This window comes from Actinia tenebrosa, unplaced genomic scaffold (assembly GCF_029948245.1).
Source record: "Actinia tenebrosa isolate PJP-AT-01 unplaced genomic scaffold, QUT_ActTen_1.0 PGA_scaffold3__52_contigs__length_22856419, whole genome shotgun sequence".
Lineage (NCBI taxonomy): Eukaryota > Metazoa > Cnidaria > Anthozoa > Actiniaria > Actiniidae > Actinia > Actinia tenebrosa.
This window is the reverse complement of record NW_028292580.1, coordinates 2,784,102-2,804,489: the sequence shown is the minus strand read 5'-3', so window position 1 is coordinate 2,804,489 and position 20,388 is coordinate 2,784,102. Positions and strand designations below refer to the sequence as shown.

At 42.3% G+C, this 20,388-nt stretch overlaps 1 protein-coding gene across 1 annotated transcript; it reads left to right on the top strand.

The window, feature by feature from the left end:
• Positions 1-19,026: 19,026 nt before the first annotated feature.
• Positions 19,027-19,828, top strand: LOC148907735 (uncharacterized). Its single transcript, XM_089034816.1, has 3 exons — positions 19,027-19,052; positions 19,333-19,481; positions 19,581-19,828. Exons 1-3 carry the CDS (start codon positions 19,042-19,044, stop codon positions 19,772-19,774), a joined length of 354 nt encoding a protein of 117 aa, XP_088890942.1. The 5' UTR covers positions 19,027-19,041; the 3' UTR covers positions 19,775-19,828.
• Positions 19,829-20,388: the final 560 nt, after the last annotated feature.

Genomic DNA, 20,388 nt, shown 5'->3' with positions numbered 1-20,388 from the left:
GGAGATTTAGCCTTGGTAATCTTGGTATCTTCTACGGGAGCCTTTTCTGGTTGTTCTTCGGTGCCACTCATCTTATATTAAGGGACTTGAAGGACTTGACTAAGTACTTACGAATGACTTGACTAAGTACTTACGGTGACTTGACTAAGTACTTACGAATGACCTGACTAAGTACTTACGAATGACTTAACTGGGTACTTGAGGCGACTTGATCAGGTACCTCAGCAAGTGCTGCCTGGAAGACCTTTTCAACGTCCCTGTCCTTCTTAAAGTCCTTCCAAGAGGCACCAAAGGTGCCCGCAAGTTCCTTCAAGTCAACGTGCTGAGCTACGTGCAAGGCCGCAGAGGCGACTGCCATTGACTTACCGCACTTCAAAGACAACCACCCACAGGTTATCTTAAGTTCTTGGGCGATGACATAGTCCTCGCTAATGTCCTTCCGCAGTTGCTCCACGTCGTCTATGGGCAGCGCAAGTCCAAGCAATTTAGTCGCAAGTCGGATAGCGGAGTCTGCTACGGCGTCCGTGGTCTTACTTGCAAGGGCAGCCTCATACCTCTTATGGAACTTCTTGACTTCATCTTCTGACAACTTATTAACTTGCTCATGGGTAAGTTCCTTGCCTATCATTTCTTTACACTTCCCAGAAGACACAAGGATGTTAAGTTGTTCCTTGAGGTTACTTTCATCTAACTGCGTGGGGACTTCATCTAAGAGCTGCTCAATATCCATATACATTAGGAATCAAAGACTTTAAAGATCGCAGATCTTTATGGAATACGGAAACCTCAAAGAGAAGATCATCTTGGAATGTTGGTGCGTTTTTAGGTGCCGCATGTATTCGTGTAACTGTTCCTTACTTATCTCGCCGCCGTAGTCGCTCAAGATGGTTTCCAGGTCTGACTTGCTCGGAGTGTAAAATACGACAAGTGAACCTATGTTTTCCCTGAAGGGTTTAGAGACACTGGTAAGCTGCTGGGAAAGCAACCAAACGCTGATATTGTCATGCCTACCGCTGAAGGCGAGTTTAACGAGCTCGGAAGTGCGTCTTTTTACGTCGTCCCCGCAGGCGATGTCATCCAGTATGAGGAGTGTCTGTGTATCTTTAGGGAATTGCTTATGCCAGAACTTCAAATGGCTGGATAACTCGTTAGGGTCTAAGATATATACGAAGAAGTCGTCGTCTTTCACTCCTATGCCCGTCCAGGTGCGGTTATTCACGTAGGTGGGGCATAATAGCACAATATAGTCGAAACGGTATCTAAAGGGTCCTAATAGCTGCTCTACCACGAACTGGGTCTTTCCGCAGCCGGTAGGTCCTACTATCAAAGCGTTACAAGGCATGTGATCTGGGTTCATTTATATTTAAACTTATTCGCTAAAATATATGGAGCCAGTGGAAGCAGTGCAAAGAATTGTCGCCGACGCAAAAGATAAAAGAGACACCATAGAAATGCAAAGGGAGGAGATAGACCGGTTAAAAGAGCGCGTGCAGGAGTTGTATGATGAAATGTGCGGTCTGAAGCGTGCAGAACGGTTTGGCGCGCTGATAACGATGGCAACGTGGGCTAAGGAGTCCGTTAAGGACTTCATGCGATATCCCCCGTAGAATGTTAACAATAAGGTTAAATCTTTGTTAAGGATGCCTGGAAACTATTTAAAAAGTGTCTTAGAATGTTAACAATAAGGTTAAATCTTTGTTAAGTCGCCCATAAGCTATTCCAAAAAATGCCTCAGAATGTTGACAATAAGGTTAAATCTTTGTTAAGTATATGTGGAAACTATTTAAAAAGTGTCTCAGAATGTTGACAATAAGGTTAAATCTTTGTTAAGGATGTTAAATGGAGGCTAAGATACTGTTAAGTATATATGGACTGTTTGATGTGTAAAAAGGTGTTCAGCACCAAACAAAGACTGCAATACCATGTTCGGCATGGAGTTTGCACGAAGAAGCCAATTAGTAAGGTTTGTAAGGATTGCGGTAAGGAATTCAGCACCGTTCAAAAGATGCAACAACATCAGGATAAGCGCATTTGTGTGCTTTGTAAGGACTGTAATAAGGAATTCCCCAACCCCTTTGAAATGCAGCAGCATCTGAAAAGGGGCGTCTGTAATCGAACCAGACAGTGTAGTTTCTGTAATAAGATACTTAGTAGTCGTCAACGTTTACAGACGCACCGGAGAACGCATGAAGTGAATTATCGATTTCTCTCCCGCGCTTACGACTTGGAAGGCGTGGATTGCTACCAATGTGCGGATTTGATGTGTCGCTGCCCGCATAAAGAGGATTACTTAAGGAATCGCATAGATTACCATAAGAAGATAGTCCGTACTTTCCCCTCTTTTGAACGCGCCGAAGGCGTTCCGTGGACTAAAAGGGAGTATTGGAGGCAGGAGTGCGATCGTTGGGGTTGTGTTAGAGAAGAGGAACATATCTTCAACTGTCTTAACAAAGATTTAACCTTATTGTCAACATTCTGAGACACTCTTTGAAATAGTTTCCAGGCATCCTTAACAAAGATTTAACCTTATTGTCAACATTCTGAGACACTCTTTGAAATAGTTTCCAGGCATCCTTAACAAAGATTTAACCTTATTGTCAACATTCTGAGACACTCTTTGAAATATATGATACGCAATAGCATTTCTTGGGGCCTTTAATAGTAAAGCAGGGTTTGTGCAAAGAGTCTCAAATCCTGATCTTATTTTTCTTGTTGTTTGTTAGGGATCAACATTTAACAAAACAACAATAAAAATAAGGACCCCTTTTAAAGGTATATGCTAGCCTACGCAGCCGCCTTCTTAGGAGGATTCCTAATCGCCCTTTCAATATATGGACTGTATTACGTGCGAACTACCAAGCGACTGCATAATCCCTGAAACCCCCGCAATTCGTGAGGAGAAAAAATACACCTGCCTTTATTGTGGCAGTGCATTTTTCAAAGGATCCTTCGTTGGTCATTGGTGCTCCGCGGATCCTAAAGCGCAGCGGACTTTAGCAGACGCACTAGTAAGCTGAGGAACGAAGCTTAGCTATGCAGAGGACTCTCAGGCTCATACTTGACTACGTCAAATACCCACCTGCCATCCTTTTTACCATGACTCATAACGTGGGTAACATCCTGCCCTTCGATGGCGTACCTTATCCTATCGGGCGCCCAAAGGGTGTATGTTCTTTTTTTATTCTTTAAGACCAAACGCAGGCGGTCGATGTCTTCGAAGACCACGTAATTCTTTATCTCGTAAATCTCCCCCACGGTTAAATCCCTCCAGTATGTTTGTATGAACTTTAACTCGTTAAATTTATCCTTATCCATTATACCTATGGAATATTCTCAAATGCGTTGCCAGGGTCTGCGCGCTTTTAAAGCGCTTGCAGCACCACCTACATGGCAGACGCATTCCTTGTGCATACTCCGTGATCTCCCTGCAAATGACATCGTAGTCGCTGCTAATCATTACCTTATAACCGTTTTCTTCATACCTCTGTAAGAGTAGTCGCTGATCCTCGGATAATACCCCGTTGCCTTTTGGAGTCTTCAGCTCGATGCAGAAGCCACGGTAATGGCTGTGCGCATTCAGGATGAGCAGGTCGGGTTGACCGCGTTGATATCCTTTCTGCCAGCACTTTATGCGTTTACCGTAGCCGTCCTGCAGTTCGCCTAGACCAGGGGTCACGAGCATTTGGGGGTAAAACCTGCGGATGTAGTCTACTACCTTTTTATGCAGGTCGAATTCGTTTTCTATTTTGAATACCAACTTGTTTGGGGTGTTAAACCGCCTTTCGATTTCGTATTTACCTGTTTTTCTTAGCGTAGGGAGAACGTCGCCCAACACCCATTTCTTGAACTCCTTGGCTGCGGACTTTTCAGATCCGAATATTAACTCGTAAAGGCCCATTTCTGTTACGTAAACGGAATGCGGTTGCGCATTAAGGGTGTCGGCCAGATTGACACCCTTTATGTGCCTCAAAGTTACCTTGTTTTCCTCTGAGACGTGTGCTCTAGCTGCGTCCCTAGAGTTAACGTAGCCCAACGCCAAAGCCACCTCCTTTGCTTTGAAGTACAGTTTGTCGCCTTGCACTATGCATTGCAGTTTGGTTTCGTTGTTTTGAAATACGCGAAGCATATTATACGTAAGGGATATTTTAATTTTTTTGTTCACTTTGTTCACGAAACTAGTAGGCGACGCTCTTTAGCTGATTCATTTCTACGCTCAGTTGCGCGTCTGAGACTACGAAAATGTACGCATTTACCTTAAAGTCGGTAGCGGTTCCTTTAGTGCGCTTGATTTCCAATGTAATGCCATCCTGCGTATTTACTAGACGTAAACCCTGCCCATGTAGGTCTTCGTCGTTGGTGGTGCGCATATCGATCCATAACGCATATTTATCATTAAAGAATTTCTCAGGGCTAATTTGGTCGCAAAACTTACGCGCGACTTCCTGGTACATATCCGTGGGCTTTATCCCTTGGGAGTAGACCTTGTTTGGAACGCCGTTTATGCTCACACCCACGTTGGTAATGTTGGGATTGAAGAACGCTTCGGAGTCGCGCTTACCGGCCTCGTATGTCTTCGCAAACACCAACATCAATCCCGTAAGACTTCTTCGGGGAACGTTGATGCTTTGGTTAATGACCTCGTCGCCGTTGTTTTGAAAGCTAAATGTCTTGTACATCACTACGTGGTCGTAAAGGAATGCCTTTCCGGCGCTATATTCCATGCCAGCGCTACGGGCCAGCTCTTCGCTGTATACCGTTTCGTACTGCAGCTCTAAGTTGGTAACAGAATAGGGATGAATACTTCCGGTAAGTGCTGCCTGTGATGTGTCCATCTGTAAGATGTTTGTGGTATCTGCTAGGGTCACTTCAAACTGTAACTCGGATAGCTGTCTGGGGTAGTACGCGCCATGATTCGTAATCACCTCAAAGTCCAGTGGTATGACGTACTTAATACCATAGGCGGTCTTTACCCTCGTCGCGTCTGCTACTGCGGTTGCGTCACCAGAATCCGTAGGCTGCGTCTTAGTATCACTGCGAACCTTACGAAGAATGACGCTTCCAATTCCCTGCTCTATCTTTTGTGCGCGGTCAAAGGCCGTCAACCACAAATCTTCGTACGTGGCATACAGATCGTACCTGTTTAGATCCAGCAGGGTCTCCCCGGCAAACTTGACCCTCATCTTAGAGACCAAGTTGCGGCCTGCGTTATTAACGACGTAAGTTTCTAATTTTGTGCTTGGTTGTATTGCTAGGTCAAACCTTAGCGCCAGGGTGCCAGGAACCAACACTAGGTTATCCGTTAGGCGGGGCACGCCTACGTACAGCGTTTCTCCAGGTTTAGCGCTAGAAGGCGTAAAGGTGACCCGGTGAAAGGTGCGTTCTGCTTTCAGCCCGCCAACCTGCTTAGGTAATACGTTGGGGTTTAACTTTGAGCTTATCATATATAATGAAGTAGAAGGAACGGATTTCGATCCCACCACCGAAGAAGGTCAAGTAGATATTAACGACGACGAATTCGACGCATGGACTCAGGTTGCGGATACCGACCCCCTAGTTTACGACGCAGCCCTAGAAAACAAGTATGGTGGCAGATGGAAAAGCGCCAAAGCCGCCTTAAGAGACATGTGGAGAACTAAGAAGCCTAATGAACCCGCTCCTGAGTACTTGGAAATGGAAAACATGGACCAACCGGAGGCAGCTGCGCGGAAAACCACAGAGTGGGCAGCGCGGGAGCTAGAGCTGCGCTACGACAACTTTGATGCTGACGACGTAAAGCTCACGGAGCGCGGAAACAAAGTCCTCATAAGCGTTCAAGACTTAAGATATCCCGACAAAGACCGCTGGACTAAACCACAAGTCCTCTTTGATGAGGAGGGCAACGTTAGGGGTGACGTCTTAAGATTAAAGGGCTTCCAGCGTGCTACTAGAAGCCTGTTAGAACGGTTAAAAGCCCTAACCGAAAGAACTGAAATGGAAAAGCATGCCGAGAAGCTGCAAAAGGAGATAGAAGAAAAAGACGCAGAATACGCAAAGCAAAGTCAACTACTAGCTGATGCTGAAAAGAAGTTCACCCATCAAGACGAAAGAATGAAAGAAATGAAAAACCACTTGGATAAAGCTCTGCGCGATAGGGATAAAGCACAAAGGGACTTGGAGGAGGCTAAAGGCTCAGGCGCCTCCGTCTAGGCGCTGCGAGAAACGTTGGAAGAAAGGGAGGAAGAATACATGAAGCAAAACCAACGGCTTGCCGACGCACATAGGAGGGAAGTCGAATTTAAAAATCAAGAAATAAGTGAGCTGGTAGACCAAAGAACCCGAATTCGGCGTGAAAGGAATCAAGCACAAAAGGCTCTTAACCTCGCCCTGCAAGAGTTGGACTTAAGAAGCGAAGATGCTAAGGACCTACAAACCACCATAGCCGGCTCTTTGGTGGAACGGCGGCGGTTGGTTGCCGAAATTAACACCATGGAAGAGCAACTTCGGCAAAGAGATCAGGCCATCGAAGACCTGGAGGGGCAAATAGAGCGGCAGCAAGAAGTAATTGTGGACCAAACTCGTACCGAGGAAGAAAGGGAGGCAGCCCAAAAGGAAGTAGAAACCCTTCAGGTGCGCCGCGCAGAATTGCAGGCGGAAAAGGAAAAATTGGAAAAGGAGCTGGGGCTTACCACCAAGGAAAAGGTAAAAAGAGCCCATTTTGAAGTATGGCGTTCCGCTGGCATTTGCGGTCGCTATTTCAAGCGTAGTAGGAGTCATCCTTAACGCGCTTAAGGCTACAGGCGCGGGCGTAAAGAAATTAGGCAATGGACTAACGGACCTGGGGAAAAAGATGGCAGCCGGTCTTCCTGGGCTGCTGGGTTCGGTTGTTTCCTTGGCACTTAGGGCCGGCGGAGAACTGCTAAAGTTTGTGGGGAATAACATTTGGATCTTGGTCGTCGCTATTGGAGTGGTACTCCTGAAGAAGATGAGGGGTTGATCTTATCCTTGTGTATTACTGGGGGCTTATCGTCGTCGGGTACCCGAGGCATCCTCGACTGGGGATAAGTAAAGATAGTATTCGCGCCGCCTTGATAATGCGGAACTAGCGGCAGCACACTCATGGTGCTAATGGGCTTATGATTCCAAGTAGCATCCGTCGGGGAATCTCTTGACGGGGCGGCATTTATCCGAAGGTAGGCAACGTCGTTGGGAAGAACTTGTAACTTCGCATATTGGCAATTGGCTATCATGTGAAAAGTTACCGGCGTTAAGTCTTCTCCGCTTCTTGGAGGGGGTTCCGACGAGAAATGGGCTGGGTTCCTGTCGTTATCTTTTTTTCTGTAGGGTAGTAATGGGTGGTTATCCTCATCGACAATCCTAAACCCGACATTACACGAATACCCCGTCGAAATGCTAATGGTACACATGATCAATCCCAGGCCCCCAACCTTCACCCACAGCCCGGTGTCATGCCAATGCTGTTCTAAGTAGTCCTTCTCCTCCAGGTAATGGAGAAACCAATCTTCCTTCGCGTGTGGGTTCATACATTTCAAGAATCAAAGATCCTCCTAAAGGCTCACCACCGTAAGAGTGCTAATGGTCTTGTGATTATAAACCGTATCTCTCTGATTTTCTATACTATTTATGCAAACGCTCCCGGTGTCATCTACGCGCATTTGCAGCTTTACCTTCCCGTGGCAATCGGCGACCATGTGGAAAGTCCAAACGGAGTGATTCTCGGAGCTATTCGTTGGCGGCTCTACGGAGAAATGCGTAGGCTCCCTGTTGTTTGTCTTCGTACGCATAGGCTGCAGTATCCCATTGTCATCCAGGAACCTAAAGCCCACGTTGGCTGCTCGTACCAATGCAAATGCTGCATATTATCAGTTTCTTTCCTGAGTAGTTCAGATCCACAGACATCCCCGTGACATCAACCCAAGATGCCTGGTTGTATTTTTTCTCGCCTGTGTAAGTCGTATAGACACAATCTACTCCAGCTACGTAGGGGTTGTTCATCGCCATATATAATAACTTAGACCAATGCTTGCAACTGCTACGCCGGCCTTTAGTAGGTTATGGTCATATTCCTCGGGTATGGTTGGCATAACCTTCTTTTGAGGCTTCTTCCTTGGTTCGGGTTTTTCTGCGTGTTCCTTTTTTGGTTTCTCTACGAAGTGAGGAATGCCCTTGGTCATGTCAGAGTTCACATCATTCACCCCAAACTTCATATCCTTAGTAGCTCGCTGCAGCTTGTTGTTGTAACCCACAACGGAATTAGTGTTGATGACCAAATTACTTGGCATTAACCAACAACCAGGCGACAAAGCGTAATCCAGCCGCACTTTAGATTGCTGCACCGCTAATTGATATCTCTGCACCGACTTGGATATGTCGTTCTCTATTATTGCGGACTCAAACAGGGTTAGGAATTCCTGTTGCGTTTCCTGTGAAGCGCCTTGGGATCCAACAATGGGGCTGCGGGTATTTACCTGCGCTCCCAGGATGCAGTACACGAATGCCTCTATGCTGCGGTTAATCCTAGCGAAATTCCTTAAACCTTTTCCTTTCATTAACACAAACGGATCCCAAGTGCTAGGAAAAATCATTTGAATCCTATCAATTAGCGTGTTATTATCCTTGCGACCGCCCATATCGTAAAACTCTAATTCCTTCCCGGGGTATTCTTGGTGATCCATGTCTGCCGGACGCGCAGCATTAATACCCCAAACGTAAACAATGCCCAACCCATGCGTCTTACCCTCCTTATAACGAAAGTCTCTTTGCTGTGGCTTAAACTCGTTAATTAACCTTTCTAGGGCAGCGGAGTCGTAGCGGTTATTCATCGAATTAAACACCTCATCTCCTGGTAGGGGTACGTTAAGCTCCTTCAACAACCTCCTCACCGTAAAGGCGACGTGAAACCGCATAAATGAAATATGAAACATGTCCGCGGCAACACCACAACCTTTAGTGGCAGCCCAAATAGCAAAGTTTAACTGCTGCGGCCAATACCGCATGTTGGGCCCTGCTAACCATTCCCTGGCCTCTTTACCCGACGTATGCTTCAACATCGTCTCTTTAAAGATATCCCTTACTACTACGTCAAACGATTGCTTACCCACTGGAATCTTCAAATGCGTTACCAATTTATCGAAGTCGTTTATACCACCTTGGGCGTCGTAAAATGGGTAATCTTCCTTGGCCATTAATAGATTCCTTGGAAAATTGGGTGGTACTTCTTTATGCTCGGGTTTTGGTGGCCTTTCTTTACGAACGGGCTTTGGTGCCTTCAAATCCTCATTGCTGTACATCCTAGAGCCGTTATAGTAAATACCATCGGGCCTTCTTTCGAACTTACTAGGGTCTGCATGCGGAAACATCTTCCTAAATGCTCTCCAATTCCAGTAATCTCGATTATCGTGATGTGGCTGCTCCTCGATATCATTCCCAAAAGCGTCGTACATTAGTATATATAATGGATGTTATACCATCAGCACCTCCACTTTATCCTGATCTACCCAAGGAGGGTCCTAACAAACTAAACGCCGAAAACTTTCGTCTGAATAAAGCAAATTTAATCCTGGCTTACTTGGAAGGGCAAGCAAAACACTACGAAAAAGTTAGGAAAAAGTACGTCAGAGCCCGGACTACGCTACATAAGATTGCGATAACTTCAGGATCCATTTCTGTTGTGTTAACGGGCTCCGGCGTTGCTACTTCGCTTACTGGACCGGGAATAATGGTTGGAGTTCCTTTGGCCAGCGTTGGGGCAGCCTGTGGTATCATTTCTGCTGTTGCTACGGGCATTATGAAACAGTTGTCAAGCAAAATATCCAAGCATGACACGACAATAGCTCTGTCTAGGGCTAAAGTAAATACAATTACCGATCTTGTCTCAAAGGCTTTGCGTGACAGAAAGATAGACGACGTAGAATTCCTCGCTTATTCTGGCCGAAGAAGACAAATACGAGAAATTAAAGTCGAACATAAGGAATAAAAAAACAGTCGTAAAAGATCTTTCCGAGGAATCTCGCAAAAAGATCTACCAAGAAGCGAAAGAAGAGCTTCAAAGAAAGCTTGCTCAGTAAATATCGTGACAGGATTCTATTTACATATCAAACGCCGGCTGTCTGGTTCATATGCAAATTAAATATAATAATTTTCACATACATAAGCGTCCAGATGTGTCTGGCGTTCGCTTGTGATCGTGGACTTTGGAGCTGGAGAGGCCTAAAGTCCCGAGTTCTAGCCTCGCTGCAGACACATTTGGACCGGTTGCTGTGAGTGAAAAAAAAAGCCTCCCCCACTCACAGCAACCGTGGGGGGAGGGGTGGAAAGTGCGATTCAACCCCGCGATGGGGGGTTTCGCGATTGGAAAAGTCGGGGGGTGTCTCGGGACGCTGTCCGGAGTTCACCCTCTGGTGGGTCGTAAGAAAGATATATGTGTATGTACTAGAGGGCCTCTGGCGCGGGATGAAATAAGCCCCGTAAGCCCAAAATGCAAAAAACCCCACTGGGGATAGCTTGGTGTTCTGCGCGATGCATTCCCCAGTGGGGTTTCTGGCAAAATAAACGCCAGTTTTGCATTTTTATTTTCTCGGAATCCATCCTAACAGGGGGTGGTTGGGGTCTATTTTGTAAAATATTTCGTAAATTACGTCAGGGTAATAAGGAATATCCTTATCCAGCCGACAAAATATCCACTCGGCTCTGCTCATATCAGGAACCTCAGGAATAGACTTACCGGTAATTTCAGACAAAAGATAAGGAATAGCTTTGTAATATTTCCCTAGCTTTAATTTTTTCAATGTCTTCCGTAGACTTTGTGGGGTTGGCTCTTCTAAATGGTCTATGATTTTCTTCTTTACTTCGTTGTCTAAATATACCGGTCGATAACCTTGGATATGACTCATCCAGTCCCTAAAGTATTTTATTCTCTTATAAGGTGTTTTCTTACGACCTCCATTGGCGTAATATTGCTCTCTGGTAGCATTTGGTACGGCATTACGAATATTCTTACCACACTCGTAACACTGTGCTGACGTGTCGTCTTCTATTTGCATTTTCTTACCACAGCACCACAAACCCTTGGGCTTGGGTATGTTAACTTTGGATCTTAGGCAAATTATACAGAAGTCATTGGTGAACTTTTTACATTCATGCATATATAAGACAAATATTCCCAACTTTCGCGCAACATATAACAGAACACGGGTAATTCCCGCGGGGGACGCTAGTGCGTAAACACGGGTAATTCCCGGGCGATTCCGAATGGTGACCGCGAGTCCCCCTTACTGCTGCTGTATGCAAAATGTGTATGTTACATTTTGAACTTGGAGAAGTATGAAGCAAATTTTGATTAGTAAATGGTACTATCAAACTAAGACTATTTTACGGGATTGATTATTCAAGAATTTATCCAAAGTTATTTGTACAGTAAGGTTTCTGTCAAAAGGGCTCAAGTTCAACTAAAGTCTATTAATGAATTCATTATTCAAATATTTAGTTCGTTATTCCTCTGCCTTCGAACTTGAAAATACATACATGAGTTGTGGTTGGATTCTCCAATAATATCCAAAACAAGGTAGAAAAACTTTCCAGCCAAATAAGAAATTCATTATTGGTCTCTAGGGGGTACACTTGAGCTATTTTGACTGTAAATTTTTGTACACTGTTATTAGTTCTTGAACCAAAAGCTAAGGAGGCCCAGTTCAGACTTTGAACTTCTGCCACGTCAAATGTAATTGCCCTTGAGGTCGAGCGCTTTTTTTCTCTTAAACTAGAAGAAGTATGCAGTATATAATGCTTATTGTCCCCTGGCACTTAGCAAAAGAGTTGATGTCTTCCATGGTAGTTGTTTGCTTTGTCTTGGCCAATGGCCTCAAAGGCAATAATATTCAACAAGACAAAAATTCGACGTCTGAACTGAGCCTAGGAAAAAGATTAAAATAGTCAAAACCTTGAGTCATTATACAGAAAATTCAAGGAAATGAGCCATCTTCTTTATATTCAATACCTATCTATGCTAATATATTATTTGTGATTAAACAAATTTCTGCAACCCAGTATGCATTATTTAATCACAGTCACTGTATTAATCTTTCTGCTTCACTTAAGATTATACTGTATAAATCTATACCATATGGATCACTATTACTGACCAGTCTGGTAGCCTCTATTGATGCTAATTGCTCATCATTCAAACAGCAAGGAGTTTCAGGAACCCCAACAATTTCTTCTTCTTCAACTACAGAAGGACCTTGCCAGTCAATTCCATAACTTTCATGGGCCTATAATTTTGAGACCACACAAGCAATGACTATGAAAATTATCAAACTTTGTGTGTAGAGTCAGAACAAGAATGAGGCCCAATGCTGCTGGCGAATGAGGAAACAAGTCTGAATATTATATTGTACTACAGTATACCTCCTAAGAATACAGCCCAAATTTGTAAGTAAATATTCTTACAACCCTAACAGCATACTGTAGTAAAGCCATTTGTACTAATTTACGAGTAGTAGACTTCATTCAAATTTTCAATAGTATTTTCCTTGTTTGATTTTTCTTTTACTCTCAGTCAATGTTTTGCCTGCCAAATGATAGGCAATCCTCTATTGGTGGTTTGCACCTACGTCATCACAAATTTTAAAAGCGATATTTCGCATTGTAGAAAAAAATTAGTTTCATATTCTTATAAAGCGTTCAAAACTACATATACTGGCAAAGTTTCAAGACTGTAGAGCATTTGGTAGCGGAATTATGGGCGAGCAAAGATAACACGGTTTTTAGTAAAAATGTATGGAGCCGCCATCTTGGTGTTCCACTCTGGTACACGAAGATGGCGGACAAAACTTCAAAGGCATAGAATGATAGAATATTCAAAAACTTCCATTATATTTCACTTCAATATCCTCGGAATTGATATTCTAAACGAGTTTAATGCGAAAAACTTTCAAATTGGGTAAATTATTTTGAATTTCCATCGATATTTAGATCAACGTGACATCATTGCGTGACACCAATTCAACCTTCATAACTCGGCAACCAAACATCAAAATGACTGAAAACGTTTTCCCGTGACTTAAATCGTTGATTCCTAAAACATATTTTAAAATTTTCTTTGTAAAATGAATGGTTTGGATTTTAACTTTTTGATGGCGTCATGTGCAAACCAAGAATTCAGGAGCCTACATTCCCCTCTGGTACTGTAAGCCACCTGTTTGAAAACCAATCCAAATGAAATTTAGCTGGACTAAAAATTTTGCAAGATCAGAATAATCTTTAAAGGACAAGTAACCGCTGGATAATTTTTCGTGATATTCTGGTTGAAGTGTTTTTTAGACATACTAGAGGCTGCATCATTCTACACTCGACAACCATCTGCATATATTTCTTTGCCCATACCATGATGTTAATCAACTAAATGAAGTCCAATCCAATGAAAAATATTGCAAATAAGTCTACTCATGAACAATGGAAGTTAACATTACAATTAACTTAAAACAAGAATTTGAGTGCTTGATTGCCGTAGGCTACAATGAGCGTATCTGTCCTTATACAAGTTTTGTTTTTAGTCCTGCTGGGTGTGATGTATGCCACCCTCAAAAACCAGCATTTAGCAAACAGTAAGAGGCATTGAAGCATAATAAGCATAATAAATGAGATAATAAATTAAGATATGAGTCAAAAAATGTACTGTACCTTAACAATGTCCAATGTACCTTCCATCACTTAGATGAATGCCACGTATCCACAGCTGAATGGGGCTTAGGTTTTTTTCAGTACGCAGAGGATGATGGGACCATGCATTTTTCCAGTTAGTAAGATGACTATTGATAATAGGCAGATAAGCATAGTGCAAGCACCAAAGGTGCAAAGGATTTACAGGATCCAACAAATTTGAGCTCTCAAGAAAATGAAATAGCTCATAGAATAGGGACAAGCATCCTTGGTACACGTCTCTCCATAGCCTCTCTATACGCTGATTGTGTGTACTTTTGCCTGTAATATACATGTAATAATGTGGTAAGTCATAAATATTAGTCATAAATTATCAATTAATATACCATGATTATTACCCATTGTTGGAGTGGCAAAACTTTTTTCCCGCAAATATTATGATTTGTAGTACTGACTGAGTGGTATCAACAAAATGGTAAATACTGCATTAACCAATGAACAAATGAAGGCGAAAAAAGAAAAAAAAAAGAAAATGCATAAAGCAAAAGGCAGTTTCACCTGCTATCATGCTCCCACGGCCTGGTCCTCTATGGGTTTCTATAGTTCCTATTGGGATGGCGTGAATTTTTACGTGAACACGTGCAAAAACCGTTGCCCTTATCTCATGCTTCTTGTAGCTGTGAATTTCTCGCTCTGGATATATTTTCTCAAACATTTCGCAGGATTCCGGCTTCGAATGTCAAACGCTTGACTGCAATGCTATCGCTATGACTATGGCTTGAGTTTCTTCAAGATCAGATAAGTGAATACGGATAGCTTTGTAGTTAAAGGGGGACTAGTACGAAAATTGGTCAATTTTAAACGCCAATTTCTTCAACCCAGGTGGTGATATATAACCTGATTTTTCTTATTTCACGGAAATTTCGTCGATTTAGAAAGAAAACGGTTAAATTTTCGACTTAAAACTCATGAAAAATCGCTGGTCGCCATTGCTTCGTTGTCGCCTGCCGAGCCCGCAAATTTGCGTCAGCGGTTTCTTCTTGTGACGTCATTTACTCAACAAGCGTCTTCTAAACTAGTAAAATTTAGTAGATAACAGGATGAGAGCTATTCTTCGAGTTCTGCCAACGTTTCTGAGAGTTCTGGCTCAGACCTAGAAGAATTATTTACTTCCACTGGTGCTGAAGACTTTGAGCCGGTGGCTACTCAAGAAGAAAGCCTGAAATATCAACGTGAAGTAGCCGAAGAAGAAGAGCAACTTATTATGTTGAACAAACGCTTTGAAGAAGAGGTGGAAGTTCGCTCATGGTATGTCAGAAAGTTTCCATATTGTAGATAGCAATTTATAGTATTCTACATTCTCAAAACTTACTAACTTAGTTTCTATTGCCATTGTAGGTGCAAGTGTACTCGTTGTTGCTTGGACCTCGTCACAGAACCGGAGGAGTGTTTTGCTGCGCCGATATTGACCGATGCCAAGAGAAACTGAATCATTTGGTCGAAGAAGGTCCTGGAGAGCCTCCTTCGTGTATCACCGCTCAACCTGGCTTTAGTTCTGGCTGCCTCGATGAGTGGGTACTGGAAGTCGCTGCTGTAGGGTTGAGAACGCGCAAGAACCAGCGTTATGCTTCCTTTTATGAACAAGGACGTGCTACTAAGTCTCAGTAAGTGCTAATCAAGTCCATTTTGTGTTTATTTATTTATTATTTCGTACACGTCTCCGGTAATCGATTGATTTACTCTTTAATGCTTAAAAAAATATAATATTCACATAGGTTTCTGAGATCCGTACCATATCGGCAGTTCACCCGACTGGTTTGGGAATATCTTGGAAATTCAAAGCGGCTTCCCCTACCATACTATGCGTACAACGCTATTAGAGCTCGATTTCCCTCTGAAGATGGAGAATATAAAGGCTTCAAAGAAGAAGAAGAAGATGAAGATGAACAGAACGATTCAGAGGTATAGTATGATAGCTATTGCTTACAACATAGTAAAAACTAAGAATAAACTTCAGAGAGTAAACTACTAGTCAGTTTGGCACTGACCTCTCTTATGTCCCTTTCTGGGGGCTCCACATGTTAGGCACGTAGGTGCTTTTCTTTTATTTGATCCCCTGCCTGATCCTTGCTGTAATTCTTGTTCTAAAGAAAAACAAAATTGTTGTGATTCTATCAATTTTGTTCCCTCAATAAGAAACTAGTGCCTAGAGTAGCTATAAATACCTGTACATGTAGGTGGTACTATTGTAATTTCCATTGACCTTCTCTTCTTATGCTTGCTGATAGCACCAGAATGTGACTCTTTATCCAAGGCAGAGCACACTGGTTCAGGAATACTTTCTTTGAGCTCTACTTTTTTATTTTTACGAATTGAGAGAAGATGTAGTGAGAGAGAGATTACATGGGAGACATGACGTAGGGGGGGAAACGTTTGTGTTTAATTTGTACTAACCGATTTCAAATTTCAGATTTTCCATCCTTATTTTTTTGTTTGGTTTTCTTGCAGCGATGTAGTTGACTTTTTACTACGCTTTGCAGTTAAGTTTGGCGTGACCGAAGTTTTGTCACGTAGTTTTGACGTCTATACTATGATGCTACCAGGGGCAACGTTTCAAGGTTGCCGCGTCATGTGTCCAAAGGCGGGAAACCCATAAGCGTGCCGACATCTTGTGAGGTATCCACGACTTCGAGAGCTACTGTCTATTTTCTTGATTTTAGAATACTTATAAGTATTTTGGTGCCCACAATATGATTCAACTTAAAGTTTTTTATAACATTTCATTTCAAGAAGACCGATGCGAAATAATGTCCATCGAAGAATCACAACTTTCATCATTTGAAGATCTAATGAAAGCCGTGAGAGCTAAAATTGCCTGTTTGGAATTCATTCCTGACACAGAGCTCAGGATAAAATACAGGGACGACGAGCAGACTTTTGTAAACCTGCGTGCTTGAGATACACTTTGTGATGCTTTACGATGTGCTAGTATCGTGCAAGGAGCTACTTTTAGAAGATTAACTATCAAGATTGAATGGCAACCACAATCCACACCAGAAATTATCGTGAGACGTCGTGAATCTACAAGTGCCATATCAAACAATGGAGCTAGTACTTCGAAAAGGGAATTGTTCACACTTACAGAAAAACAAACAGCTTCTAGAACTTCTGAAGAAAAGGGAATTGGTAGTAATAACGATAGTCCTGTGGAAAGAATGCTGCAACGAAAACGGGACAAAAAAAAAAAGAGCAATATTTTCTGTCGTGACTGAAAACAAGCTGAAAATAAGTCACGCACTTGGTGACGTCACACGTGTGTAAGTGGATCCAAAGCGATAAAATTTAGGTACATAATGCTGCAGTAGAATCGGGGAAAGATAAGAAGTATTGCTTAATATCTATGCTTCAAATATATGTTGCGAAAGCGTACAAATAAAACTTGCCCAATACGAAAGTTATTTGTCTTGTTGGTCATTTTAAGACACAAATTCTCGCTGTTAAGTAGTAGTAAAATGGCGACCTCATTGAACCCTGTAGTAGGTCAGAAGCGTAAACGCAAACCTGGCAAACGTTGTTGTCATGTTTTGCGACAAAACCAATGAAGACGGTGTGAGCTTGCACCAATTTCCGAGGGATGCTATCTTATGCCAGAAATGGAATAAGTTCGTTCTGATGAAGCGGGACGGAAAAGGGTGGTCACCAGGAACGGGTCACGTCTGCAGTGATCACTTCTTGCAAAGCGATTATGAGAGTTATGGGGCGAAACTGGCAGGCTTTTCTAGCAAACTTGTTTTTAAAAAATGAGCTGTTCCGTCGATTCAGCCAAACCCGACCCCCGAGCAACTTTAGAAGGCTCGAAAAATTTCTCTCAGTACGCCATCGCCTGTTACTTCGAAAGACACCGAAGGTACGCCGCGAACTTCAAGAAGGGGAAATGCTCTCACTAAACTTAGCGCCCAGCGGGTAAGTTTCATATAGAAGTAATTTTGTGATTTTGAATAGCGTAATACGTTAAAAATGAAAAAAATCCTTGAAATTATGATTTTGGTTTTTCGCCCTTGTCGTAGACCATGAAGCAGATCGAGTTTATACCTGAGAGTGAAAGTCAAAGAGCAGAGAGCGTTGGCACTGATGATACGCTGCAATCAGCTGATTCTCTCAGCCTGGCAAGCTCTGTGGAATCGGAAAACAAAAGACTATTCCCGTTAACAGCAAACAAGGCCACGCAAAAAAGTTTTAGGAGACCTGAAAGAAGAAGTAGGGGTAAGTAATCATAATTGTTACTGAAATGCGTTTCATGACAGAAACTATCTATAGGCCACTTATGAAATAATGACACTGAATATCTAAATGGTTCTGCGTTTCCAGGTGACCAAACATCTATTGAGCAACAGGAGATTGGTGTGCAGTGTAACCTTGCTGATCTTCCCCCGATAGGGTTGCCCATGCCCAGAATCGAGTCTTACGAAACAGATGATGATTTTTCAGAGGACTTGTACTCTCCTCAGTCAACATCGTATTCAGAGGAAGATATGGATTTTTCAGACAAGGATTGCAAAGATAAAACATTCAAGAAAAAGAAAGGATTGAAAGGGTAAGTTTATATGTAGGGTGTGTCACCAGTACTTTGTATATAGTAAGCTACATCGATAATGTGTTTTGTTTTTTCCCCTATAGCCCTCTACAATACCATAACGAAAGGAAGTACATAGTATTTGAAAGTGCTCTGCGAGAACTATTCCAATGGTGCCCCGTTTGCAATAGCGCATCCCAAGGAACAATTTCAGATGAGCAAGGCACCTACATAAAGATTATCCAACGGTGTAGAGACCCACACTGCAAGCATGAAAAGGTGTGGACAAACCAGAGATTTATACGGACAATGCCTGTAGGAAATCTCCTTTTGTATTGGTGTGTATTGTATAGTATTGGTGTGCAGCCTCAACACCTGATGGTGATGGAAATCTTATCAAAGCAAAGTGGGAGATCTTACCATTACACATTCAGGGTATACACAGAGGGGGAAATGCTCTATACCCTGAATGTGGCCATGGACAACTTTGTGGAGAGAGCAATGATAGACTATGGTTGGACAAATGTACAAATTGAAAGCATCTTTGTACAGTTGTACATAAATACAGTATCGAAACACCAGTTTTTTAAAAAAATGGATATGGCAGCAAATCCTGTTATTTGAAATCAGATGTAACTTTAAATCACACAGGTTCAACTGCTGCAGTTAAGCTAGAGGAACTTCTGCTTAAAAAACGAGTGCTTGATGACGTGAGCAAACTTTCGCCTGTTTATCAGACATCAACTTTGGAGGCAAAACATAGTCTTGATATACAGTTTGTGCCCAAGCACACAGCTTTCTCATACTGGGGAATGCAAACAAGGTATTTCAAGTGGTTTTAAGACCCATTTAGTAATAATAAAAGTAGTGTCTTTCAGGTGTGATGAAATATCCAGTGGCAGAAAAAAACATTCTATTGGAGGGGAATGAGGATGTGATTCACCTTGACAACTCATACAAAAAAAGTAAAAAAATTCAAATCTATTACTGGCTGAGTTGCAATCCCTTTACCCCTTCCCTGAATCTACCTGACTGTCTTATGCCCCCCCCCCCCCCCCAATCTGATGTGGTTTATTTGCCCATTTTGGTTGTTCTATTTCAAGGTTATGTTTGTCAGCACTACATTATAACGAAGCTGCTGACAGAATGCAAGCAGTCAATAAGGAGGGTAGGCTTTGCTATTCTCTTAAATTCCCTAAAGCGAAGAAGGGAAAATGTGCTGTCAGACCACAGAAGACAAGAGCAACATATGGTAAATGAACAAAAAATTAAAATACAATAAATTTATTACAAAGCTCCTGTAGGCAAATTGAAAACATTTCTCATTTATTTTTTTTCTGCTTTAAAAAAGAATACTGCAAAAAGGCCATGAATCTCTTGTTTGATGAATATAGCAAGAGCCCAAAACAGTTACGTCTCTATATGGAAAACCTGAAGAAAAGCACACCTCCCCCACTAACTGCCTCCATTGAAGACAAGCCCGATAAAGAGGAAGCCATTCTGGATTATGTCTCCAGATATTACCGCCGGGAAATAGTTTACTGACTTCCAATTCCTATCATAGCCATTTCAATATGAAATTCAACTAACCAGAAATAACCTCCGAGTGCTGTTTTGGGGATGCAAACCAGGTGCATACTGGTCTACAAAACAAAATGTAATTTTGAAATATGTTTTTGATATGCTTGTTCAATATAAAATTGAAACTTTAGTTTCTACCCCTAAAAATATCTTCGTAATATTATAGTAGTAATTTACGAAAGTCATGTTCGAAGCCAAGTTTGATTAGATTTTGATCGATGATCTTTATAAACTGTCAAAAGTATTACTACATTCGAATATGCGGTAGCTCATGTGTACTTTTGATGAATAAATTTGTGAATAAAGTTTATATATATTAGCTACAAAAAGAAACAATTGATAAAATGGTTTTCATTAACCCGTGAAATACACCACTGCGTGAAATGAGAGATGTCAAGGAAAATACGAGTTCTTGACACGCGCTGATATTTAACGTATCCGGGAGCAGTACTCAACGTGTCAGGATACTTAAAGTATCGTGGGGTTTCAAAGTCCGTATACTTAATATCTTGAAGTGTCATGGAATATCCAATAACGCATACTCAATGTTTTGAGGTGTCATGGAGTATCAAACATCG